General features: G+C 41.2%; 1 protein-coding gene across 1 annotated transcript in view; it reads right to left on the bottom strand.

Annotated features, from left to right (window-relative positions):
- The window catches only part of Nek10 (NIMA related kinase 10), a 156,625-nt gene that overhangs the window by 79,519 nt on the left and 57,967 nt on the right, over positions 1-19,139 (bottom strand). The window contains exon 22 of the mRNA XM_028760706.1: positions 9,616-9,691. Within this exon, the coding sequence (XP_028616539.1) occupies positions 9,616-9,691 (76 nt within the window). The remainder of the gene's footprint in view (positions 1-9,615; positions 9,692-19,139) is intronic.

Consider the following 19,139-nt stretch of genomic DNA (forward strand, 5'->3'; position numbering starts at 1 on the left):
TACTCACACATGCACTCACACAGCACACACACTCACATACACACTCACACACCACATACACACACACACACACACACACACACAAGAAAATGTCATAATGAGGGGAGGGAGAGGGATGGAGACACCTCAGAGTCTAACAGAGCAAGCTGCTCTTGCAGACGACCTAGTACCACATCAGTCAGCTCACAACTACGTGAAACGTCAGCTCCAGGGGATCCAACACCCTCTTCTGATCTCAATGGCCATGCACTCATGTGCACAAGCCTTCTCTCCCACACACATTCATTAATAACTTAAAAGCAAAATCTTTTTAAGAAATAGAAAATGTCATAATAAAACTCATTATTATATATAATTAACATATGCTTACAAAAAGAAAAAAATTCCTTGTAATCAGGCAGTGAGAAAATTCTTTGGGAAAATAAAACCAGCATTGAGATCCCTGGTCACTACTATTTTTTACATATTGGTAACTATTTTACTATATAAAGTACTGTATTTTTTCTGTTATATTACTACACAAATTTAAGTTTGAATCTTTACCTTCTGGTTTACTACATTTGTGATTTTATTTTTTTAAGCAAAATGATTAACCCCAGCTCTACCTCTTAACACACCTCAGCATCTCTGTTTCCTCGAGGTGACCCTGGGTGAGGCATCTGTATTAGCATCTGCTGTCCCTCCCAAGTTTCTGTTTTCTACGAACCCGCTGTATATTCTACATTCCTGTTGTAGGGAACTACTCCAGCTCCATTTTCTCAATGGACCAGACTGAGACATGAACTGAAGCAAAGGTCATGGTGTAATTACTGCTTTCTGGTGATATTTTCAAATATTTCTATTTTTTACAGGATCATAACATATTCTAGTGGCAATCTTATCCTTTAATTACTTTTATTGTATTTAATTTAGGTGTATAGTTGCATAAGAATACTTTTTGATGGCCTAGGTTCCAGGCTACGTAACATCCACAAGCATTAAGCAGCTTGTGTAGAGAACCACGCAGAGAGATTCCATTACCTGCCATGAAGATTGGTTAATGATTGGTGTAAGAGGGCCCAGCCCACTATGGATAGCAAGCCAGTGGGTAGCATTCCTCCAGGGCTTCACTTCATGTCTCCAGTTCCTGCCTTGGCTTCCTGCCTTGGCTTTCCTCAGTAACAAACTGTGATTGAGATGTGTAAACCAAACAAACCCTTTACTATCAAAGCCGCTTTTGAAAGCAAATGAACACAACATATTTTTCTAATCTACTACTATACAGTCCCTGCGGACCTGAATGGGAACCCACTTGAGTGAAAAACACAATCCAGGCAAATTTGCAAGTTCTTGTACAGTGCAAGACTCCATATGTCAAGGGGAACCAGCTAATTCTGAGTCACAAACACAAATCATATCTAATACAAAAAAATCTTAAAATTTTTCACCGTATAACAATTGCTACTTGCTTGTCTCCAAGGATTGTTTTAATGGGGTAAGACAGCTGGCATTACAGAGTGACATCATATACTTTTCATTTAAGCCAAATATCACCAACTTTCTAAAAAAAGTAATCAAGTGCATTATTAGATTAGTTATGGTGATTTCTATAAAGGATAATGCAGTCTCTCAGTGACAATATGTGTTTATACAAAGGCCTCTCTGAATATAAAACGTGTGTTCTTGTTCCTTGGAGACTGAACAAAAGCAGTTATGAGGAGCAGGGGTCTTCCCAGAGGGTCATCCCACCCTCTATAGACAGATCAATGTCATCACAACCATGTGCAAATGGCCTGGAATGACTGCCAGACCAGAGAAAGCAGCACTGTGAGGGGAGGACCCTCCAAGTGTCGGGTAACTTAACTCCTTTTAGCTAGTAGGATCTTCTTTGGTGAAGGTCACCTGTCAATACAGTTGAGTTTATCTGTGGAATCAGGGGAAAGTTTTAGCTTTGGTTTTTGTTTTTGGTTTGTTTTTTTTTTCCAGAAAAGTGGTTATCATGGTGTGGCATATCCAAAGTCTTTGAGCTCTTAGGGACTATCCCTGCAACTATATCTCTGTTGTGTCTATCGATACATATCTCTAGTCAACATAAATGGCATGTGTGTCCTGCTGACACTTTGGTCGTAATTCTCCCAAACATGTAGAATTCCAGCCATTTGCAGTCTGTGTAGGCAGAGGCCCGCCCTGTCTGCTGCTTGAGAGGCCTGGCATGCTCATGCACATAGGACTGGCCCCTCAGTGACGGGCAAGAATATACACTAAGGGAAGTTTCTCCCTTAGGGAAGGGGATTTCTGGATAAAAGATGTACCTGAGTTCTGCAACAAGCATGGGAACAGAGAAGAGCCCACCGAGAATGCTTCTCTATGCTGCTTTCTCTGCTTCTGGCTGCACACCTCCACCCCATGTACTCCAGGTTCACCTCCAGAATCAACAACTCTAGTAAATATTTGCTTCAGGGAATGCTTGCAGAGCAAACCGACAAATGGTGAAACAAAAGAGACAAATGATGAAAGACAAGGATGCAAGGTGATGTGTGCCAGGTTCCTGTGAGTACAGAGGCACAAGCTTCAACTAAATTGAGAGGACAAGAAACCTAGACCCTGGGCAGTGCTACAAATCTCTCTCACATTCCCTCTCCTTCTTCCTTAGCAGCGTTCACCCCCCATGACATCAAATCCTCCTGCTCAAAGCAGACCTGGCATGGGCTAGTCTGACTCACAAACAGAGGCAGCAACACTAGGGCTGGCCCACCTATGTAGACAGTTAAGGCAGCAAGACGTCTGAAGTAATGAGGCTTATCAGGCATTTAAGCCATGTGTATAGATTGGGGGAAGGGCAAGGCAAGCATTGTTCTAAAGATGAGGCTGTTGTTTTCAGAAGTGATATTTCTTGACTCCCTGCTAAGCAGCAAATAGTATCCATCCATCATTAACAATTCACTATGTAAAACTATAGTGATCTCCCCCACTCGCCCTCTCATACATACACGTGAATACATGCATCATTTCAGAGAGTAAACCTGGATTTACTCTCTCCATCTACGCCATGTTCCCTGGCTTCTGAGGGAAGAGAATGCTACGTGATGAGCCCCAGCTGCTTAGTTCACGGCTGCAGCTCCAGGGGGCTGCTCATCACATTCACAGACTCTGTCAACTCTGCTATTAAAATCAGAACTGAATGCAAAGGAGACAATAGGGGAGGGGAGGGGCCTAAGCACACTGAGAGGCTGGGGCTTTACTCAGGAGCCAGAAGGTCATCTGAGAACTCCACATTCTTCAAAACCCCATTGCCCACCCCTCAGGCCCTGTCACTAAAGTGAGGTCAGTCAAATTCATAAATTTAACTTCAATTTAACTCCCTGTAGTGCTCATCTTGGAAAAGTGCCCTTAGGTAAAATGTTGGGTTTTCTATTTTAGATATTCTTTCTATGGTGTCATGGACAGCCTAAAATGTCAACTAACTTAAAAAGCTTATTAGATTTAAAATTATTAGCATAGAATACTAATACTAACTATGGAAGCTACTAGACACATTGGCATAAAGAGATGGACCATTGAGTAGGCTGTTCCCTGTAGTTTATCCTCCTTATAAGACAAGGTGAAAAGTTCCCAGCATTCTGGAGGCAGAGGCATGAAGCTGCCAAAGCTTGCAGCCATCCTAATGTGCATAAGAAGTTCCTGACTTCTAACACGGGAAGATCCTCTCACTAGAAATCAAAATTAGGGAATGGAGAGAAGGCTCCCCAGTTAAGAGTACCGGCTGCTCTTCCATAAAACCTGTGTTCAACGCCCAGCATTCACACACGGCTCACAATGATCTAATTCCAGTTCCTGAGAATCCAGTGCTCTCCTCTCTTCTCCATGACTACTGTATTCACATGGTATATAAGGTATACATGCTGGCAAACTACATATGACACACATAAAATAAAAATAAAATTAAAAAAAATTAAATTGTGGAAATATGATTCTTTAAAAAGAAACCAAAATAAATGAAATAAATAACCAAAACTAGACAAGCTAAATACAGTCATGTAACAGAGATCAATTGTTTTTCATCTCTTCCTTGAAGTGGTAAATTATGTCTTATTCTGCATTTACATGCTTGACTACCTTACTCTTTTAAAAAAGTCTTTTCCTTTATTCTCTTCTGACTTCCTGAGGTCATTTTACTCACCTTATTCACATTTAAGGGCACATTCTCCTAAACACTCCATCTGAAGAAAAATCTATATCCCCCCCCCAAAAAAAAAAACTTATCCTTGCAAAGCATCAACTGAGGCACAAAATTTTGTTTTCTAACACACCAGGCCACTCCTCCCCTTACTCAAGGCTCACAGAACAGGCAGAGTAGCAGGTGCTCAGGTGCAAGGGGCTGGGCTATGGCTGTTAGATTCCGGCTTCTCTCTTACAAACTGTGTAACAGGAAAGAATGCTTGGCCTCTCTGAAGGTTACCGAGGTGAGTCGTACTTCTCTCATCAGAGGCTTGAGGATTAAAAGGCTGTGCTTGACGGTATCTGCCACTTAGTAAGCTCTGCATACATGTGCGATAAGTATCAGCCAGTAAAGCTATGTGCTGAGCAGTAGAGGCAGACAGTGCAGAGACAGTGCTATTCTCCAGCAGTTTATATTTAGCAGATCCTAGCTGAATCCAGGAGACCAAGTGACATATTCTACTGAGTCTTCAAGATGTACTTAGAATTTAAGTACAATTAATGCAAGTAAACTCTGAGCTGTCTCAAACCCCTCTGCTATCTAACATGAGGAGATAATAAAGCCCCCCTCTGTTTCTCTTTCCTCCCTCATTCCAGAGTGTGTGTGCATGTGCACATCTATGTGTACATGTGTGTGCATATTTATGTACATGTATGTGTACATGAGTTGTGTGTTTGTGTGTTCGTGTTTATGGATTTCCAAGAGATTGGGAGAGCTCAAGGGCCAGAGATAGCTGACATTGTTCAGGTAATCTTATCCTGCCACAAAGAGTCATATCAGAGACCACAGTTCTGCCCTACAGGTTTCTGTCTTTGCACACTAAGGACAGCTTCATTTCTTCTTGGAACTCTCAGCTCCTTGGTCTGGTTGTCATAAAAATCCTAAAGCAGCTACTACCAAGGGACCAAAATCAGAGATGGGGGAGAGGAAAGGAGCTACAAACCCAGCTTAGATAAAGTCCCTCCACTCTAATGATGAGAAAGCAAATGACTCCTGGAGCCATCTGTTCTGTTTATTCCCATGAGCACCTCCCTTCCTAGGTGTGGGCTAAGCACAAGTCATTAACAATGATTCTGTGTCAGCAAGCTCTTAATGGATGGTTTCCAGACACAAGACATGAATGTCGCATTTGACTTTACAACAGTCCAAAGAGATGGCCTATGATGTTATTATACCCAGACAGTAGACAAAGAAACTGAGGCCAGCGTTATGAGGTTCAATTTAAAGCCAGATAGTCTAATTCTAGTCTGAGCACCTATTGGACGACCCTGCTATTAACATAGCAGTCCACCATGCCCAAATGGCTCTCTAAGCTTGGTGTGAAATGGAAGACTTCTTTTCTCAGTGGTGCTTGCCCTGCTCCTCTGACTTTATCTGGGGAGTGTCTCTAAGCACAGGTGCCTGACCTTATCTGGAGGATGACCCTGCACAGAGCTTCCTCCAAGTGTGTCATGATCTAGCATATAAATCCTGCTCAGCCCTTCTGACTGTATGACAATTAGGTACTGTGTTATGAGCACTCAGCCTTTCCTGCCCATATGATAGCTAGGTACTGTGTCATGACCAACCATACCTCAAAAGTCCATACATACCCTCCCCCTGAAACACTAAAGTACAATCGTCTCACTGACGATGTCTCTAGAAGTCTTTCCATCAAACACACAGCTGTCCACACCTTGTTCACTGGTTCTGCTCTCTCTGTCCTTGAGGGCCAGTAGAAAATGACCCCCAGAAGAAAGGGAGACCCACAAGCATCCTTCAGCCAGCCACTCACCTGCATCAGTACTATACCCTTATTTTGCAGGCACCTCCCTTGCAATTTCCCTCAGAATTAAGTACCAACTATAGAAGATCATTACAATAATTCCAAGTCTCCCATGCTTTATTGTTAATGTACTCAGTTCCACTATTTGCTATCCATGTAACTGTGGAAACTATAAACATAAAATAAATGAATCAATAAAATAAAGTAACACAGGCCTTGTCTTCAAGGGGGTGACACCCTTAGACTAACAGTGGTCACTTCAGGTTTCATGGAGCCCAAGTGTGGCAAGTCTCAAGAAGCCACTTAATTAGCACACTAACCTCTCATCCAGTCATAAGGAATGGCTTGCTCTCACTTAACCTAGTTCACTTGACTTGGAAATATTTACTAAAATCCTGTCAGTCCCACAGTAGGACTTGGGGACACATGGGGGGCAGGTTCATGACCAGACAGCCAAAATGGGGCTCCTCATCTATGGTATGATCCCACCCCATACTCCCTTGTAAGTTGAAAAGATTTTAAGTCAAAGATGCATATCACACCTTACCTATGCACGTCAAAGCTTAAATAAATGGTACTGTGTAAAGTATTGGCTCCAACTGTGTGGCTTCCCAAAAACTAAGGCAGCCTTAAGCTTCCACTCAACATCTCAAAGGTGTCTTACAGCATATTAGTAGCCCAGGAAAGGAAAAAATTCAAAATACAGTTCCCATTGGATGTGTGCCAATTCTGTCTTGTCGGAAGTTAAAAGGCCACACACTGGGGACCACCTGTATAATACAACGTGTCTCAGAGAAAGACAGGATGTGGGAATCCGATCTACAAGTGACACTGGTGATCATTGGAAAACTGTGGATGGAAGTAGCAACTGAGCAGAGACCAGAATGAAGACAGAAAGCCAGTCCCAAAACTATCTGAATGAGACGGGTTCCAGAGATCTGTGCTTTGAAGATCTGAAGAAACAGAGAAGGGTTGGGAGAAGAATGCCAATGGAAAATGCCTCACAGCATTTTCTTATAAGCACGTGGCTCTAACCCTCATTTATAATTATGAGGCACACACCTCCCTGAGGATTTATAGTCAAGTAGTGTTTGCTAGGAGAGAGGGGCTCACATGCTCCCTGAGAACGCATGTCACAGTTGCTAAGGGAGGGAGACGCATTGGTAGCCACTGGTAGGTGGTCTGTGCTCCTGTGCACAACCCTCAGCTCATGAATCACAGAAAGGGACATAAAAGCAGAAAAGTGATGAATTGGGAAGAAGAGAGTCCACAGATGGAAGGACAAGAAAGAGGATTGAAGGGGATTGAATATATATATCAATGTCAGAGTGAAATCCATATTTATGTATAATTAGCATATGACAATAAAAACTATAAAGAGATAAATACTTTTAGCAAATGCCAAGACATAAATACAAAATACAAAAATCACTAACTTTTCTATATGCCAATAATGAACATGCCAGGTAGCAAATCAGGAAAAAAATCCATTCATAATAGCTTCAAAATAATAATAAAATATCAACGAATAGACCTGACAAAGAAGGTAAAAGACTTGTACAATGAACACTTTAAAACACTGTCCAGGGGCTGAAGAGATGACTCAGCAGTTAAGAGTATTTGTTGTTTTTTCTAAGCACCTAGGTTTTGTTCCCAGCACCCACATGGTAGAGCATAACAACTCTTCTGGGCTCTGCAGGCATCAGACACACATGGTATGTCTACATAACTTGCAAGCAGACACTTATACACATTAAAAAAAAAAACATCGGAAAGAATAATTTGAGAAATCACTGAGTTACTTGCAAGTCCAACTGTATGGTTGAATGGATCACAATAGCCAAGATATGGAATAAGCCTACATGTTTGTCAACAGATAAATTGGTAAAGAAAAAACAGTGGAGTGTGTGTGTGTGTGTGTGTGTGTGTGTGTGTGTGTGTGTATTTTAATCCACTGTGAAATAGAATTAAATTGTGACATTATCAGCAAGAAAACCAATGGAACTGGAGAACATTACAAGTCAGCCTTAGAAAGATAACTAAGCTTATGTTTTCTCTCATATGTAGATTCTAGGTTTGAATGAATGAGTGAATGAATAAATGAATGAATGAATTAATTAATTAATGGCATAAAAGTAGAAGGGGGACTAGGAGATGAGGAGGAGTCTAATGAGAGTAGAGGAATGACAAGAGAGGGTAAAAAGACAAGTGTTTTCTCTCATATGCAGAATCTAAATTTAATTCTATATTCATAAATATTTACACATACATAACATGAAGACATGGGCATAATTTAGGGAATGAAGGAAACTAGCAGGAGATGGATGAGCAGGATAGTTGGGGCAAATCTGAGCAAAGTAAGATAATACATATAACACACATGTATATACATATGTATATACTCATACACATACACACACATATACATATATGCATATACATATGTGCATGTGTCATAATGAAATCTAGCATTTTTACACTAACTAAAAGCCTAGTACTATTACATTAGCACTCTAAATTTAGTCCCTACTCTTGACAATAAAAATGTAATATCAAATAATGAGTAACTGAAATTTAACTCTGTATCTCATTGTCATGCACTTTTGGGAGTGAGATCTGCTGAGATTGAATGCATGAATAATTAATGTTTTATGACAAAATTATCCCAGGATTGAGTTCCGAGTAGGCCACCCTGTGCTTAAGAACTTACGTATGAAGATCAGCCCCAGTGTTTAAGAAGTGCTGGGAAGATCAGCAGTGTCTATTCATCGTCTCGCCAGTGAGTTTCCAAAGCAAAGCAGCACAGTTCTCATAAGATAAATAGAAGCCAATCCTCTGCAAACATTTTTCTGAATGCTTCATGAAGGGACTTGGCAAAGCAGCATTATTGTTTCCAGATAAGTTTGCACCATCCTTAAGGTCATTTTTAGCTCTCTTCCTAGGATTCCATTTATAGCCGTTGGCTAGATGCAGGAGGATTGTAGCTTCTTGGTTGGTTGATTGTTAAGTGAGAGTTCAGAAAGTTTCTCTGAGAATATGTCATCTTACTCTCTTGCATGTTCACACAGATAGAGGCCATGTGACAAGCCACATAACAGTCTCACGTTGTGAAAACAGCTGTCAAAGGAACCTTCACAGTGCTCACCATAAGTCACAGAACATTCACTTACCTATCCAGCCTTTGGGACAGGGGTCAAAGCAACTGCCTCATCATCTACTCAAGATGCAACAGCATTGATCCAGGCTTTGTCACTGTCCAGCTACAGGGCAGGTAAGAAGACATAGAAATCCTGCCCCAGGTAGGACAGTACCAAGTTACTGCACGCAAGTCAGGGGATAAGCTGCCCCAGGCATTATGTGGGCCACTCCTGCCCTCCTGCATCTGCAGATTTATGTGTTCATGACCATTTCAATCAGAAATTAGAGAAGATAGCCCCAGAATGGATAGAGATAAGTTATAACAACTACTCCTGTAGTTGTTGCTCTAAATACATACGGATACATAATTATTTTCATGTGAACTACCTAGGAACACAAAACTTACTAAATACACTTCCTTTTTTAATTCTATCTTCTTTGCAAGTCAAGAATAATGACAAAAAGCAAAATCATCAAGTGTGTCGCTTGAAAGCCATAAAACAATCATCCTTACCAAGAATAGAGGATCGTTCCCACCACAGACGTGAGCTTACTGCTTTCCTGTTTTTGCTTTGCCAGGCCAAAGTCAGCTACAATTCACAAAACAGAGTAAAGTGTTACTGTGTTTCCCCAGGACTAGCAATCTCTAGCCTGACATTTACAAAGTAACTAACACATTTCCCAGAAGACCACTTGTTCCTCTGTATATTTTCCCAAGATACTCCTCCCATGTCTTCTGTCTACCCAACCATAGCTCCTATGCACTACACACTACTGTGCTTTGTATCCTGACATGATGAGGTCTATCATCTTAAAACAACCTAACATTAAGTCTTGCTAACTAAAGCAAATGGAAGTTTCAGTTGATCTTGTAATTTTTTTTATTTTAGAGTTCTCAAATAAATAGGAAGACTAGCATTTTTTGCTATATAGTTGCCTTCAAAGCTGCATCTGAAAAAAAAAAACAAATCAAAAAACAAAACAAACAAACAAAAAAAAACAAAGTGTATGGCTTAGCCTGTGACCCCAGCAATCAGTGAAGCAGAAAAGCATGTGATACTCAGTGCACTACTATCTAAAAAAAAAAAAAAAGAAAAGAGAAGAAAAGGAAGGGAAGGGAAAAGAAGAAAAAGGAAGATAAAAACAACCAAAATGGACAACTGAAACTATGAAATGATAATTTTATTAAGTGTGATATATTCTCCTCTTTAATGAACCATGGGTATCCAAGTTAAGTGATCATTTTTTAAAATATATCTGGGCCCTGGTGATTAGATCCTTGAAGTCCCAGCATTCTGAAGCTAAGGCAGTAAAGAGTTCAAGGCCAGCCTGGGCTATACAGTGAGATCCTATCTTAAGGAAGGAAATAAAGAAAGGAAGAGAAAGGTTAGAAAGGGATGGTCAGGGATGAGAGAGTGGTGGAGGAGAAGAAAAGAAAAGGGAAGGGGATGGAAAGAAAGCAAACATTAAAAGCATTAAAAGTAAAGTAAGCCTGAACAACAATCATGGAGCTCAGAGAGCCAGAAATTAAATAGCATCTATTGGTACTGACCATATTTATAAAAAAAAAGGAGGGGGATTAAAATAGCATAGCGGAGAAAAATACAACAGAAAAATTAAATAATTCAGTATTAAATTATATATTCACATACACACACACACACACACACACACACACACACACACTGTGCAGTATTTAATATCTGGTCATGGGCACCTGAAGAGCCCTTAAGTGAATGTATAAAAAAATGAAGTTTTGAATGAATGTATATTGTTGACATGGGCAACAACCAATGTCTTAGTCCCATAGGAAACTCTCAAGCCTCCCTCTGGGCCAAGTGCAAATGTTAACAGTGCATACAAGTGTTTACTAACGATTGACCAGTGTGTACAAAAACCAGTGACTGCAGCTTCTTCCTTCCAGATATGTACAGCCCAGGCTGCTGCACCACTGAGATCTCTATCTAAGACCAACCCCTCCTTCTGAGATCCACACAATAAGCAGTTCAAGGGGGTCAGTGTGGTGGAGACAACTGGGTGTCACTACTCCAGAGTACCCAGGGACCATCAGACCCATGCTGTTCTGTGTCTGTGTGTCTGTTTCTTCTTTAGCGTCTGGCCTTCTTCATCCCCTTGCCTCCCCAGTCAGGTTTATAGATACAAGCCATGCTGGACACAGAGACCAATATTTTGTTGTTTTTCACTTAACACATTTCTGGCCCAGGATCTTATGTTCTCAGTCTGGTGTAAAACTCACTATGTGGCTCAGGATGGCCTTGAACTTCTGAACCTCCTCCATCCCCCACGTGTTGGGATAATGCACATGAGCCACCCACCCCATTTATGCTGAGAGTTTAAATCAGAACTTTGCCATGGAAGCCCCATCAGTGGAGACACAGCAGACCTACAGTAGCACATTTTGGATGAATTTAGAATTGCACATGTTTATAGGGTACAGTATACTAGCTCAATGGATATATTGCTATCTATATATCACATTCTTTAAAATCAAGAATTTATATTTTTCTTGTTATTTAAATGAGCTTTTCATTGACACTTTAAAAATATCCAAGGACTAATGTTGTACTTTGATGTGTGTAAACATTATATAATGTTTAAATTGGGCTAAACATATTTATTCATAGAAAATATATTTAAAATCTTTTCTTCTAGCCTTCTGAGTGTACTGTTCATAAGAGCAGGCTTACTTTTCCTGTCCTTCTCTCTCCTCATCTCCTTGGTCTCTGGTTAACACTATTCTCCTCAGTTTATACAAGATCAACATATGCCATGTGCAAACGAACCTCGGGACACTTGATTTTCTGTGCCAGGCTTTTTTTTCACTAAATGATCTATTTCTATCCATGTTGCCATGGGATAGACAGGATTCTAGTTGTGTACCTCAATAATATTCAACTGTATACCCAGGCTATATTCTCCACGTATCTGTCAATTGATGGACACCTGGCTATCTCCATTTCTTACCTATTTGAACTCTGCTGCAATAAGCTGAGAGTCCAGCTATCTCTTGTGAACACAGCATTTGCCTGGGAGTGAAATCGCTGGACCAGATCATGTGGCAATTGTAGTGTAACACTCTGAGAGCTTCCTTAGTGTCTGCCATAATCACCATGCTAGTTTACATTCTGTAGCAGGGCTGCCTTCCTCCCTTTCCTGGCCAGCACCTGCTCCCTTCCCCTCCTCAGCAGGGAGAGAGTAGCCACTTGTTTATTTTAAGTTGGTGTACAAAACTACCTCTAATCTTTTTTATCAGTGTTATTCTTTACTGGGGTGAAATGATATCCTTGAGATTGAATTTGGATTCTTCTGCAGATTAGTGGTGTTGGGCCTTTTAAAAACACCTGCTATTCTTTTCTGCATGTCCTTCAAAAATACCTACTTTTCATGGGTTGTTTGGGTTTTGCTATTGATGTAGAGAGTGAGCCATGTTTTCTGGACGTTGTCTCTGTGATACATCAATGCTTATCCTATTTGCAACTACTCTCCAGACATCTCACTGCCTTAGGATCATTTCCTGGGATTTCAGAGGCCTTTCAGTTTGATGGAATCACACGTCAGGTTTTGCTCTGTTTCCTGTGCTTTAGGTTCCTATCCGAACATCCCAATGTCTTCAAACATTCCTGTTTTCTTTTTCTATTTGTTCTACATTTACATCTTTTATTCATTCTGCATTGGTTTTTGTAAAGGCTGAGAGAGAGCATTTGAGTCTTATCTGTTTCAGGTGTATATTAAGCTTTCCCAGAACATTAATTAATTAGTTAACTAATTAAACTATATTCAAAAGACTATGTTTTCCAAATTCTGCTTTTATGATATATATTCTTATCACCTTGGTCAAAATCTAGATGTATATACACAAAATCTAGATGTATATTCTTTTTAGACTCTCAAATTCATTCCATTGATCTGACTACTTCTTTGCTAATACCATGCTGCTTTGATTACTACAGCTTTGTAGTGTAGTAGAGTGTATACTACAGTAGAATGTGCACATGACTAGTCTTCAAATTTACCCATTTTATAGATGTGAGAAAACTTGAGGCTCAGAGACAATGAACAACTTGCTTACTGTCCTCCAGGGAGACATCAACAATCAGATATTAATCTGCTGTCAACCAATTCTTAAGAAAAGACAATAATGCCAAAGAAGTGCCAAAGAAGAAAAAACTCAAGCCCCAGCTGCTTCACTGACAATCCAGTCTGATATTGGAGTAGTGAATCAGATCTGCTACACACAAATGACCAGTCATGAGGACAACATGGCCCTGACACAAAAGGACCAAGAACATTATCTCCCATAAGCAAAGATGAAGAAGACTGAGAAAACATACACAGACCCATCCAGCCACATAGCTAGAAACCTGATAGCTGCAAAGGACTTTCATTAGCACAGGAGAATACCAGGCTGCATCAGCCCTTAAAACTCACCCAGTGTTGGTTACCAGGGGGAGGGAGGGACTAGAGCTAGGTAAATGGCACAGTTGATAAAGTTGATAACGTGAGCCTCTAGCACACAATGGTCAGCAACAGGTCAGGTGGGTCTGCTCAGCTCACTGGCCACCCAGTTCAGCCAACTACTCAGCACCAGGTTCTCTGAGAGACTCTCTCTAAGATAACAAGGTTAAGAGTGACTGTGGAGACAACAAATGTTGTTCTCTGGCCTACACATGTGCGCGTGCGCGTGCATGCGCACTCGTGCGTGCATACACACACACAAAAAAACTCCATACTCATCACAGTAAATGCACAGAGCCCCTGACAGTGTTTACTCCATTAGCAGAGTAGGAATACATTGGAATCCCCTTAATCATGTAAAAGGCATATATAGAAATGTATGGCTAACACACTAGTTAATGTTGAAAGACTGAATATTTTGTTTCTAATTTCAAAACAAGTCAAGAACATTGATGTCACAGCATATGCCCACTGTCCCAGGACTGGGGAGCTGCAGCAGGAGGATCCTGAGTTCAAGATGAGTATGGACTACAGAGTAGTTTCAGGATCATAGTTTCAGGAATACATAGTAGAGATCCTGTCTCAAAAAAATTAAAAATTAAATTTAAAAGTCAGGGCTGGCCAGTTACATTTCTACCCAACATTCAACAATGGTTGCATGTGTGTTTTTATGTGAATCAAAACCTTGGATTTCTCTTGCAATAGAAATGATTTGATCAGGTTGTAAGTGTATGCTTAATTTGATTTTTAAAAATGGTGAGTTGGTATTTCTTCTCCGAGGAAGTGTTAGAGGACCCCAGCTGCTATACCCAGTCTAGCACTGGATCTATTAGTGCTTCTACAGATGTTGTCATAGCATGTATACGAAGCCAGGGCAGGGCTTGCTTGCATGTCTTTGATGATTGCTGTTGTCAGAGTTTTCATGTTTATTTGAGATCTGTAAATTGCTTCATAACCTAGTTTCTGATCATTTCTTTCTTACTGTTCATTGGCTGATAGATATATTGCAAAGCTCTCTTCCGGATCTGCAGCTTGTCTTTTTGTACCTGTTTTCTGTTTGCATTTATAAGGCTTAGTTTTCTTCTAAGTATTTTACAATTTAAGTGGTTTAGGTTTGGGGTTTTTTCATTTTCTTCTGAAGAGTGTCTCAGACTGTAGCTCAGATTGGCCTCACACTCAGAAATCTTCCTGTTTCAGGCTCCATACTGCTGGAACTACATATGACTTAAATTAAGTCTTTCCTTTAGATCTCTGATCATAAGATAATTTTTAACTTTTGCATAGATTGCCAAGATGTCCAACTATGGTATCAATTTGACTATACTAAAGAACTCTCATCAAAACTCCCTTGTGGTACAGAGGTGGGCCTCTAGAAAGTTTCTCCTTTCTGGCTACCCAGATGGAGAGCTTTGCAGTGGAAGAGACTAGGAGAGAGGAAAAGGAACATGGTGAGAGAACCTGGGCAGCTCACTCCCCCAAGGCCAGCCATGTACTTCTCTGCCGGCACCCACCCAGCTTCCCACAGGTCTCACAGAACTCAGAAGATAGCATTTTGTCATTGGTAGCATAGCTGGATCCTCCCCTGGATCACAGCACCTCACAGGGAGATTGCCAGGATGGTCCATAGCATTCTAACAAGCAACTGCTGTCATGGGCATCCCAGTTAGAAGCCCTTCAGTAGAGTCCACTGATGCTGGTCAAGGAGGTATGTCAGCATCTTATGGGGTTTCTTGCTCTGCTCAACCATACCTCACCACAGCAGCTTTGAGAGCATCCCATCCACTATGGCAACAGTTTTGAAAACACTCTGAACTGCAATAGGTAGGTGTGAATTTTATCATTATTATTATTTTGGCAACCTGTGACTAAAGCTTAGCACACAGCAGCTGGGATGAGAAACCAGACTGCAGTGACTCCCTCTTCTGATTTAGGCATGGTTGTTCTTGTTTACTGGCTCTGTCAGAATCTATCAAAGAGGCCACACCAAGAAGAGAAGCTTTTCCAAAGGATGGGCCACATGTAAGAGAATCAAGGCACTCACTCCACACTAGAGCCAGCTGGTGCCAGCTATGTGACATAGCTGTCCTGAAAGTTTAGCCTCTATACTTGTGCAAAATTTCCCACAGCACAAACAGCTGACCGCTTTTTTCAGATCTGTGACAGATCCTGAGCCAGAGTCACCCAGTCAGGCTTCCCCTAAATCCCTCACCCTCAGAAACTAAAAAAAATGTTTATTGTTCTAAGCCTCTAAATTCTGTGGGACTAGGTTACCCATCAATGGACTTCCTAGGCTATGTCACCAGCACCAGACACATAACTCGCCTCCTATACTACTGGTCTCTGTCCCTCCCCTGAAACTATAACACTCTATACCACAAACAGTAGAGACAAAGTTAATTCTGCAAAAGCACCTGATATATATGAAGAATAAATACCAAATTCTACCAGGCTAAAAGACCAGACGTGATCTGGATTTTCAGAGAGATATAGCACATGCTCTCAAAAACTTGATTTCCCTTCTATAGGTCTCTTTCTCTCCATTCATCTGATTGCACATCTGTCACTATCAGACATAACTTTATTTACTTAAATATTTGTTTAGGGTCTGGTATTCTCTGTGAAAATAAAATCTTGGTATTGTTTGCCATTGTTGGATGAGGTATGTACACACCTGTGTGCACTGGTCATATGTGTGTCCACTTTTCTGTAGGGTTGGCCATTATTCACAAGCTGGATAGCTTGCTGATCTAGTGTATACTGGAGACAATTAGTAAGATTGGTCAGCACTATGGAAAATATAAGATACGCTACAGCAATAATTTTAGGGAGCTTACTGTAATTGGAGCCCATGTAAGCTTTGGTTAGCTTATTATCTAAAATGACATGAGAAAAATCACCTTATGAAAATTGATTTCAATGGGTAAAAACCAAGGAATGTTACAATGATCTTTGTTTACTCCAATCAACTTAGATAACGGCATGAGCTGAGACAGATGCTTGCAAAAACACATCGAACTGAAATATGCTTAAATAGCAAAGAATGAACACTGGCCATTGGGAAGATTTTGATAGCCTTGGGAGATGTTTCAGCTACTCTTTCCTCATTTGTGGCAACATATGGGGAAGAAATGCTTTGTTTCTGATATCATAAAGGCATCTGTGTGCTTGAACAGGAAGTTATCACTGACAACTGAAAACGTTTCAATATATCATGGAAAGCTTTGATAGGGCAAGTGGCACGGAGACTGCTCACTCAGCCTGCAGCCCCTGCTCTCAAGCACTGAACGGGCTCTAAGCTGAGTTGTAGAAGCTTGTTGTTTTCTTACTATTTGCTTCTTTTTGACACTGACTTTGCCCCATGCCCTGCCACTCTGGGTGATATATAGTGGCCTGCTCACAATGACAGATATGATGCACTATGACACACTGCAGATATGAGGTGTGTGGGTTTTTTCAAGGAGACCTATCTAGTCACAAGCTTTTGGCCATCAGCTGTGTCAATTTCTCCCAAACTACAGTCCAGCCACCAAGCCCTTCCTGTAGGCTTCCCCTTTTAGTCCTATGAAGCACCTACCATTCCCAGTCTACACTCAGTTAATCACTCACAGGTGACTGGGATATCCAAGGTGGCTGGCATAGCATATGGCATCTCCTCTTCTGCTTTCCTGGTCCTTTCCTCTCCAGCGCCAACCTCTATATACTCATATTTTGCTTTTATGCTTGTAGTCATAGTTTTAAGGTACAAGAAACCCCATTTTTGGATGTATATGCCATGAGAATGACTCTTTTTCAGTCTGAGGGAACACTCAGCAACAAGAACTCCCAACCATATTGTCACTGCCAAGGTGACAGAAGTAGCAGAAGATCACAATGCTTAGCTCTCCATCTTTCTCATCCAGCCTTCAAGACTGTCGTCAACTGTCCATTCACTGAGATGTCAAGAGCTGTGTTCCAAGTACTGATCCAGGTACAAAGAGGATGACTAGCAAGCCAGGAACCACCTCTGACACAGACCTCAGAAACAAGTGGGGAAGATGCACATTCAATAAAGGATCACTCACAAGGTCTCAGTGAGCATCTGCAGCTTGAGAAGACCTTCAAAGGGCAAGAGTGGATCAGAAAGGATTCTGTGAGAGTTGGGTATGATAAAGTAAAGGACTTGATAAAGCAACTTCAACAACTTCAGGAAACCCTCAGTCAGAAGCCTATGTTTCCCAGGAAGGGAGGCTGCTTGAACATAGCTATGGTGCTAAGGCAGGAGGAGGCCACCACACAACCCAGCTCCATGCAGCCAGTCTCTTTATTGCTGCCTTTCTAGATACCCAGAGCCTCAAAATCACCTATACAAGACCCCAGAAGAACATGGCTTCCAAAAGAGGTTCAAAGTCTTCCTTTGGCAGAGTCCTGCCCTGCTACACATCCTCTTCCAAAGGTCACAGATTCCTTATCTCCCCCTCCAGGGTCCTTCCTGTCCTTTCCACAAACAAAGTTTATTGGTTACTGACAACTTTATATTTAAATTTGACAGGTAGCATGCTGAGTCTAAAACAGTGTCCTGAACTGAGGAGGAGGCTGATGGGCAGGGAGCCTGCCCATCACACTGTGTCCCTCTGCCCTGAGCCCCTCTCCATGATGACCTCTGGTAAGCAGCTCATGGTCTCTTCCTCTCATTTGTCAGCACCACAACTCCAGGCTCTTCCCTGGGCTATGCCATCAGCTTCCCTGTTTCCAAGGCTTCTGCTGTGGACGTCTCTGCCCTCCAGCTATAGATTCTGTACCTAAGGAGATCTTGCAACCTCTACAGCCACCAGAGCTAGTTCCACTTCAGCCTCTTCTCCTGGCTCTTAACACTCTAATCATTCTAGAAATGAAATTAGGCTACATTTACTTAGACAATCCCTCTAGTTGTCTAGCGTAAGACAATTGTGATGGACTTGACGAAGAAAATGTTGTTACTTTTATAGTAACATGAGGGCAATAGACTGAGAGCTTTCTGACTTGCACAGTTCCATTATTGCAATCATCCTCCTGCCTACCAAATCTGATCATGTAATTTTTAGTAGGAACCCTGAAGTTCTCTTGCTCTTGACACACCAGGTGTCTTTGTAACACCCGAAAGCACCACGTGTTTCCTTTCTCTAGCCTTTGTCCCTTGCTATGTTGCTGCCTACACTGTCATCCTTCTGCTTGCTTCTTTGCTCAAAGGTACCTTTAGCAGAGGAGGTAACACTGGCCCTATGGTGACAGTCACTATAAACCACATATTGTTTCTCTGGAGAAATATATCTGAATACTGTTAATTCTGAGTTACTTTGACCAGAGATAATCAAATTTAACCCTCAGGACCCACAAGGTGGAAGAGGAGAGACAATTCTTTTTTTTATTTTTTTTAAATGTTAATCAAAGGCTTTATAAGTTTGATAAAGCTCAATAACAAGATACCCATACAATCAGAAGTGTAACCCAACACCCAACCTAGATATACCAACTATCTTTGACTGGCAGAGACACTCAAACATCCGCTTCCATGTTTCTCTCTCTCTCTCTCTCTCTCTCTCTCTC

This window comes from Grammomys surdaster, unplaced genomic scaffold (genome assembly GCF_004785775.1).
Source record: "Grammomys surdaster isolate TR1022 unplaced genomic scaffold, NIH_TR_1.0 126546, whole genome shotgun sequence".
Classification (NCBI taxonomy): Eukaryota; Metazoa; Chordata; class Mammalia; order Rodentia; family Muridae; genus Grammomys; species Grammomys surdaster.